We start from the raw sequence: 8,174 nt of genomic DNA, 5'->3' as shown, positions 1-8,174 counted from the left end.
TGGGGGGGGCGATTCGTTGAACAATTCGTTTGAACGACTCTTTTCAGTGAAGTGATTCCAAAGATTCAGTTCACTTAAATGAACTGGAATGCACATTACTCTCTCAGGGTGCCGCTGTCCTGCCAGTTAATTATGCATCCTGCCTGTAATACACAGTTTGCGCCACAGGAGGGCACACATTTACCAAATTCACAGAAAATAATTGACACCTCATACCTATACGAATGAAGTTGGAATGTTGGGCAAAAACAGAACAAAACAATTTGTAAATTAATGTCTGCAATAGCTTTAATTTAATTTTAATGTAATTTTATGTCTAGCATCTTTAAAACAAATCTGTGTTCCATCAACTCTCCTTTTAACGACACTCGAGAATAATTTGGGAACCAGACACACTAACTATTGAAGTTTTGTAGGTGAAATTCTTTGCATTTTTGCTTGGCGTACAGCTTCAGGTGCTCAGCAGTCCGGGTTATATTTTGCACGTCATTGTGATCAATGAAACCATAATGTTACCACACATGCTGAATGTGAATAGTGCTTGGATGTGCCCATTAGTGTTAAGCACATGTAGCCTGTAAAGATATGTCTGTTCCCTTTTTACACAGTATAAAAATATTTATACTGTCATTCCAACTGTTCACAGAAGTCATACAAAAGACACACACCATAAACTTGCAGCAAGACACTTTTATTTTGTATTACTGGTGTTTTCATGTCAAAATTACAATTTTTCCATCAGACAAATTAAGCTATTTATTTGTGCAGACTATATTCAAAACAATACTTTTAAAACCAAAACACTGGAAGTTGTGCACACTTAGCGAAGGCAACACCTTGTGATAAGCATGATGTACAAATTTTTTGATTTTATTATTACCATATTCCTTTCTTTGTCCAAATATTGAGCAAGTTGCTGCTCATTTCTCTTTTATTTGCTGCATAAATGTATTTATGGGGAAAAGGAGAACATCTGAAAGTAAACACAGCTCTTTTTCGTGTTGTGTTTTTCAAGAGGAGAGAGGTCAATGGTTCATTTAGGAGTATGCGTAACCATTTACAAATCTTCTCTCTGAGTGTCCACGCTGGTGGACACCACCTTTCCGTCGACGATTTGTTCCACAATGGTCTTCACTCTCCTCTCTATATGGGGCTTGTGCTCTGCGGAGGTGGAGGGAAAAGAGGTCATGAGAACATCCAAGAGAACACGTGGTGTCAATTCATGGATGGAAGAGTGACACTCGCTTACCTTCCACCACCACCTTGCTGATGACCAAAGGCCTTTAAAGAGAGATGACAGTGCGATATGAGTAAGGTCGTCCATCTCATACATGGATTGGGAATGAATTTGCTCTCACTTTTTCTGCTCATATGATTCTCCATCCAGCAGACGACGGTACTCGGCGATCTCTCTCTCCAGCCTCATCTTGATGTCCAGCAGCAGTTGGTACTCGGTCTTCTGTTGCTCGATGGACACTTTGAGGTGCTGCAGCTCTTCCTCCAGGCAGTTGATGGTAATCTGAAGTTGGCTGAGCTGATTGCTGTATCGTGACTTGGTATCGGCGAGGTTCTGACGGAGGCATTCGATCTGCACGGCGGAGGAGGTAGGCCTGAGCGGAACGGCTACGTGTGGGCACATGCAGCGGACAGAAACTTGACTTACCTCTGCAAGGATGCCCTGATATGTGATCTCCAAACTCTGGTATGTCCGCTTCAGCTCAGATAGTTGGGAAGAAAAGGTTTTTACATCTGTGCTGTAACCTTTGATTTCGGACTGGAGGGAATCCATCTAGAACACACACAAACAAAACCATTCCATTCACCATTTGCCTGCTTTCCGTCCGTTCATTTTCTACAGCTTGTATCCTCATTTTTTTTTTTTTTTAATTATTAATTTGGATTCACCAATTTTAGGGAAATACATCTTGACTCATGTAACAATTATTCCAGGAAGCCGACTAATAGTAATGCTCGGGGGGCTGGATTAAGGAACAATTGATCCATATGTGGCCCCCGTGCCACACTTTGCTCACCACTGCTCCTTATTTTGTGCATTTTATTGGAAACATTGTATTCCATCTCACCTTCGCTTGGTACCATCTTTCCAGTTCCTGTTTGTTCTTCAGTGCCAGAGCTTCATACTGCTCCCTCACTTCTTGAAGGATCTTGGAAAGGTCCACAGACGACGCGCTGTCCACTTCGACATTAATGTTACCAGTGTATTGTGACCTAGCTGCATTCATCTCCTGCATCATGGGAAAAAAATATTGGTTCTGCACATGTTCTACTGCTGCGAGGATGACACACAACCAGCAGAGGGGAGCATTTGATTAGAAGCACATGAGTTGAAATGAGCTGACCTCCTCGTGGATTCGCTTGAGTTGTGCCAGTTCGTCCTTCAGATTCTGTATCTGCATTTTCAGGTCACTAATTGCAACAACCATGCTGTCACGGACCCCTCGAAGACGAGCCAAATCAGACTCCACCAGTGCACGCGTGTTCATCTCCACCTCATATCTTAAAGAAAAGACGAGTTACTATTCATGCATCAGGCACTTTTAAATCCATCTTCAACTTACTTCATTTTGAAGTCGTCCGCCGCCAGTTGAGCATTGTCAATCTGCAGGATGATGCTCTGATTCTCTGCATACCTCCTTGCAATCTAAAAGAGAAAAAAGACATTCTGACGGAATGTGGGAGGAAACAGGAGAAAGAAGCATGGGAAGAACATGCCAACTCTACATCGGGAGCAGAGATTCGATTCCAGAACCTCAACTAGTGGTTAGCATGTTTGCCTCAGAAACATGCAAATCCTTAGCCTGATACTCCTTTGAGCATTGTTTCGGAAGAGGGTGTCTTTCCAACATGCATGGTTCGTGCGAAGCATTTGCTGGTTATCTGTTATCTAAAAATGTGAACTTGTTATGTGACATGTTCTACCCAGCCACACCCGCTTCCTCATTAAATCTAATGGTAGATAACGAGTCTAGACTTGCTCTTTGATCCTAGTTTTTTTTTTTTTTTTTGCATTGCAGGAATAGTCACCTGAGCTCGCAGTTCATTGATGGTGACAAAGTAGGCGGTGAAGTCCCTGGCAATGTAAGACTTCTTCTCATAGAACTCTCTGATTTGCAACTCCAACTTCCTGTTGGCAGACTCCAGAGAGCGTACCTGTAGACACGCAACAATTGCAGACAATCAACAAGTCATTAAGTCTTTGCTTGAAGTAGTATCATTTCTGTGAGAACATTTCAGTATAAGCAGCCGCCATTATGTATGTACGTTTTATTGTTATCTTTTGTGTTTTTACTATCCGACCAAGGCACACATGTTGAATCTAACAGCACACCACCAAATAGATATGTCAGAAAAAGTGAATACACTGTTTGAGATTTTTTTTTTTTTGAGAAAAACATTTAATTGTTCTGTCTGACACAGGCAAAGACCAATTGAGAAATATACAGTCAATAAAAATATTTTGAGATTACCTTGCTGTCTTAATTGTTCAATTTATTACCATGTACAGCTAAATATGTCTGTGAATAACAGACATATTAAAATACAAAATGCCTAAAAGCAGTGATTTGGGAAGTACAATGGCATAGATATTGCTGTTACAACTTAAATGATTTTGGTCATTAACCTTTCATACCTTTAATAAAACTCGTTAGCTATTTTATTTTTCAATGTTTGATTTGCCCAAACAAATAGCATTTAAAATGAACAAAATGGTGGTCTATTTTTTTTTCAACAACTGTATATCACTTTAAGAAAATAAATGCTTTTCAAATTAATTAAATGGAATTTCACATGGACCCCTTTGACCTTTGACCTGATTTCTTATTTATCTATTGACAGATTTTAGTAAAATGCTCTGATTCAGTCCAAAGATGACTATTTTAGAAAAAAAAATGTAAAAAGACAACAAAGAATAAGATGAAGAAAGACATTTGTATCCTGCCCTTGTTGCTCCTGATCGCTTACCTTATCCAGATAGGTGGCCAGGCGGTCGTTGAGGTTCTGCATGGTGCTTTTCTCATTAGACCCCATGATATCAACACCGAGCGAGTTGCCATAAGAGAGGTTGATGGTGCCCTGGGAGACGCGGGTGTCAAAGCCCCCTGAGCCACCATAAACGCTGGGCGAGCGGCCCAGGTAGAAACCGCCGGAGATGGATGACTGGGCTCCCCCGCCTCGCTGCAGTCGGCCCCCGCTCATGCTCATGGTGCTGGCGGAGGAGATGCTGCGGGCGCTGGTGCCTGAGCGGCTTAGGATGAGAGACATGGTCAAGAGATACAGGTGGAGGCTGCAGTCAACGAGGAGTGACTGCGGATGGCTCAAGTGGACATTTTATAGAGAGTGCCTGCAGATGCCACAACTACGTTTGGCATTCTGATAATAGTTTTTTGCCCTTAGTAGGCGTGAACAATTGCTGGTGACAGGTTGACAATCAAGTTCAGCAGCTAGATGTCTGCCTCTGATTACCTGAGTCAATAACACTTTAGAGGAGTAAATGTTTTAAATGGAGTCTGACTGGTTGGACAGCAATTTGATCACTAAGCTTTACATAATTCCCTTTTAAAATGTTCTTCATAGATGACAGGCCACCGACTAATGACTTAAGAAAAAAAACAATCACTTTTTTTTTTTTTAGGATTCAACCAGTTCCATGCAATTGCATTGTGATTTGTATCCAGTTTTCTTTTTTCACCAGAGGCATGGATTTTACATCTTATTGCACACTTTCTCAGTGTAGGCTTGTTTTTGTTGAACACAAAGCTATTATTCTGTATTTTTCAATGGCGAAAGATGGAAACACAGGCTACTTGTATCTTCCGACATCTAGATGCAGGCAGGTCATTCCACTGATAAGAGCCATAGATTTGGGATAATGTCTTGCTGTGGGTCTGAGAAATGACTATTGCTTTAGTATTACTAAAAGGGAGGTAGAAAATTAGATCTGCCATAAATGGTTTTATAAATGAATAAAAGAACCTTAAGATCAATCCTGAGACACACGGAGCCAAAACCAGTTCTGGTCTTCATCAACAGAGAGGCCAGTAAATTCTGCAGTAACTGCAAATCAATAAAAGTTCTAGGAAAACCATAAAGGAGAGGTTTAAGGTAATCAATGCAACTAGAGATAAAAGCATGCATTAGCACATCTGTTTTCTCAGAAACGCTGGATTCTGGCAATTTTTTGACTATGGTATTAACAAATGGGATTGAAAATAAGATCCGAGGCAAAGATAACAGCCAAAGTTTAACTTTGTCTTATGTGGTGCGAGAAAGTTGTGATTTTGAAATTCTGGGATTCTAACTAAAAGAACAGTTTTGTCGTGGGTGAGTTGAAGAAAGTTATTCAGACCTTCATTTAGAAGATAGTTAATAAAATAAAATAAAATAAAAGCTCCATCAGGCTATGGTGATTTGGAGAATTGACCATTTAGTGCATCAGCATAACTGTGCAAACATCTGCCATGTCTCTTGATGAGCCCCTAAGTATCATCATAAATAAAAACGTGTTGGACCTAAAATTAAACCTTGGGGAACACCTCAACCATTCATCCATGATAACATAAACTTCTCTGCCAGTGAGGTAGGATTTAAACTGGTAGGAAAAGTAGTACGCCCCCCAAAATGATGCAAGCACCTTAAAAAGCCTTTTTGGCATTAATTGGGCACGTCCTCTACTGTCATAGCTGCCAATTTGAATTGCAGTTTCATGATGCACATTTCTGAATAGTATTCCTGCATTAATGACTTCTCTGCTCAGAAAACCATTGCACAGCAAAGTGTTTTCTATTTCAGTGGCCTCTTGTAACCTTGAACACGCCACTTGAGCTCACACCCTTCATTGCTGCCAAGCCACATTAACTGCCTATCTCCCATGACATTTACTCACTGCCGAAGCTAGTGGAGCTTCAGCTACGTTCGATCAATTTTGTGCACCTGCATGTCAACATTGTGGATAGTAGAGCAATAACCTTTTAAAGAGAGGTATGTTAACAGCCACAAATGGCTCTTAATTGATTTTGTTCGGAATGACTGAAAAGTCAGTTGGTGTTTGTTTTCCAAGTGCTAAATGTGACAAAGTGTCACACCTTGTTACACTGGAAACGAGATGATAAAACACATTTCAAAGAAGCATTTATTCAAACAAGTATTTGAAAGGTATGTCTGTGGTTTTGTCACACCCTTCAACAGAAATCTTAAAATGTACCTGCAACTTATTCCGCATGACCTCATTTTGCAGAACCGGCATCTCGTTAACGCCCCTGTGTTTATTAAGAGCTATATTTCTTAGAAAACACAACATGGGCCCTGAAAAAGAAATTACAATTAAACGTAGAGGTGTAGTGTATTTTTTTTTTTTTTTGTATAGGCTTACATTGTATGACATTTATAGCGTTTGTATTTGGAGTACTTTTGAACTCCTGGAATACAATTCAGGCCACTTCACCAAATTACAACAAAATGCGCTTTTCAGATGCCTGGAATGAGTTTGTGATTATGTTCCTTTTCTGTTAGAGCCCTAAATAATCCACAAATGGTTGTGCACTATGCTCAGATGCAGATGTCATCTGCAATACAGAACTGTGAATTTCTGTTAAAAGCACCATAGACATTTTCGCCCCAGACATTTACGTAGATTGGATTTTGACATGCACAAGTTGATGCATACTATAAAGATCATTGCACTTCAACATAACATAACATTTTTAAAGTTAACATAGAAATGAGTACAGAAGTAGTTCAAGTAGAATTTCATGATTGTTTAAAATAAATTTGAAAAGAATTGTGTGTGCATATGTGTGCTTGTGTATTCTAACCGGGCAACAGGTGACGGGAACAAGTGTTTTGTTGACGCATTGATCAGATTTCACTGATGGGTGTGTACGTGTTTTTGTAACTATTTAATTTGATTAAGTTCACATGGCACTTTCACAGGCTCAAACTCAAATTACTTCATCATCTCAATTGTTGATATGCCAGCATTCTATGATGCTACAGTATCTGCTGTTTTACATAATGTACATTGTTCGTGCACACAATGTTATTATCTAGCTTAATGCATTTGTTTTCCCTGAAGCTGCAAAAGTCTTGCGATTAAATGGATATTACTGATCATTTCATACACAATACCTTGTTTCCAGTTAGAATACCACAAAGATATTCATTTGGAGCAGTCCAGGCATGATCAAAATGAAGCAGATGAGTCACAAACGTATTTACGAGACTGCTATTGCATCAAACATGCGTAAATATTTGAAGAAGGGGGTGGAAAAAGTGTTTACACGTGTAGTCAAGCTTATAAGAGATGAGTTATTGTCAGAAATTAAATCACACCCTGTCTTTTGGTTAAAATGCACTTAGGAACCATTGGCTTGCGTGAGTAAATAAATTGACTTGTTTTACAGTTATTGCAGCACAAAAAGCTTTCTCACAGGATTATTGACAAGTGTGCATGTAGCAATGTATCATCACCTTGACGTCCATCTCTCTGGCGTACCTGTGGCCTAATCAATCAAAAGCTCTGTCATGGACGCTTATTGATATTTGTCATTTTTCCAGCTCAAATGCTTCACCTGTGTTATAAAAAGGGGAGCTGTTAGTAGACGTTTGCTAGGTGGTCATGTCAGGGAACAGGATGGTAGCGTTTGCGTTGGTGTTTGTTTTGCTCGCATGTACTGCTGCTGCTGCTGCAACGGGGAGCAAAACAGTTGAGCGGTTCCAAGCTGGGAGGGAGGAAGCAAAAAGCGCTGCAGGCAGACAGGAGCCTCTGCCGCCACGCACGGTGAGACGGGCACACCTTTCCGAGGATGAGCGTGTCATTATGGCCAAACAAATCATGCAAGCAATCTCAGGTATGTTGTGGGTTTGGGGTGTGAAGAAAATGGGTCGAGGCGAGGGCAGCTATCCAACAGGTGCTCCCACATGTGTGCCTCACGTGGTTCATTTCGGAATGCTCTGTTCACAGAGATGGTGAACTCCGACTGCATGATGGACCGTGACTATCAGGGCTGGGTGGATTTTGGACGGCGGGACGCTGAATGAATGCGGGCCGGCCGCCGATGCTGCTGCTTCAGTGTTCCACCAATGCTTTTGCCTTGAGCTGTTGTTGATTTAATACTCTTGCAATGCCATGAATAAAGTTGTTTGCAAATTCAATC

General features: G+C 40.6%; 2 protein-coding genes across 2 annotated transcripts; one reads left to right on the top strand and one right to left on the bottom strand.

Annotated features, from left to right (window-relative positions):
- Positions 1 to 675: 675 nt before the first annotated feature.
- LOC148399027 (keratin, type I cytoskeletal 20-like) lies at positions 676 to 4,343 on the bottom strand. The gene is made up of 9 exons (XM_088373786.1): positions 3,985 to 4,343; positions 3,046 to 3,171; positions 2,580 to 2,662; positions 2,361 to 2,517; positions 2,085 to 2,246; positions 1,664 to 1,789; positions 1,359 to 1,588; positions 1,250 to 1,281; positions 676 to 1,161 (listed from the first exon to the last, which is right to left on the bottom strand). Exons 1-9 carry the CDS (start codon positions 4,282 to 4,284, stop codon positions 1,058 to 1,060), a joined length of 1,320 nt encoding a protein of 439 aa, XP_088229912.1. The 5' UTR covers positions 4,285 to 4,343; the 3' UTR covers positions 676 to 1,057.
- Positions 4,344 to 7,262: 2,919 nt separating this feature from the next.
- On the top strand, positions 7,263 to 8,172 carry LOC148399026 (uncharacterized). The gene is made up of 2 exons (XM_088373917.1): positions 7,263 to 7,868; positions 7,982 to 8,172. The coding sequence occupies exons 1-2, from the start codon at positions 7,637 to 7,639 to the stop codon at positions 8,056 to 8,058; spliced, it is 309 nt and encodes a 102-aa protein (XP_088230043.1). The 5' UTR covers positions 7,263 to 7,636; the 3' UTR covers positions 8,059 to 8,172.
- The last annotated feature ends 2 nt before the right edge of the window (positions 8,173 to 8,174 follow it).

Source organism: Syngnathus floridae, chromosome 4 (genome assembly GCF_059516105.1).
Source record: "Syngnathus floridae isolate MCC-2025c chromosome 4, RoL_Sflo_1.0, whole genome shotgun sequence".
NCBI classification, from domain to species: Eukaryota; Metazoa; Chordata; class Actinopteri; order Syngnathiformes; family Syngnathidae; genus Syngnathus; species Syngnathus floridae.
This window is presented reverse-complemented; position numbering and strand designations above follow the sequence as displayed.

Excerpts from the sequence above, each read along its gene's own strand:
- LOC148399027 (XM_088373786.1), bottom strand. The coding sequence starts at position 4,284 with ATGTCTCTCATCCTAAGCCGCTCAGGCACCAGCGCCCGCAGCATCTCC. Across the intron at positions 3,172-3,984 it reads TGGCCACCTATCTGGATAAG|GTACGCTCTCTGGAGTCTGC; the intron begins GTAAGCGATCAG and ends GCGTGTCTACAG. Across the intron at positions 1,282-1,358 it reads GAATCATATGAGCAGAAAAA|GCCTTTGGTCATCAGCAAGG; the intron begins GTGAGAGCAAAT and ends CTCTCTTTAAAG.
- LOC148399026 (XM_088373917.1), top strand. The coding sequence starts at position 7,637 with ATGTCAGGGAACAGGATGGTAGCGTTTGCGTTGGTGTTTGTTTTGCTC. Across the intron at positions 7,869-7,981 it reads AATCATGCAAGCAATCTCAG|AGATGGTGAACTCCGACTGC; the intron begins GTATGTTGTGGG and ends CTCTGTTCACAG.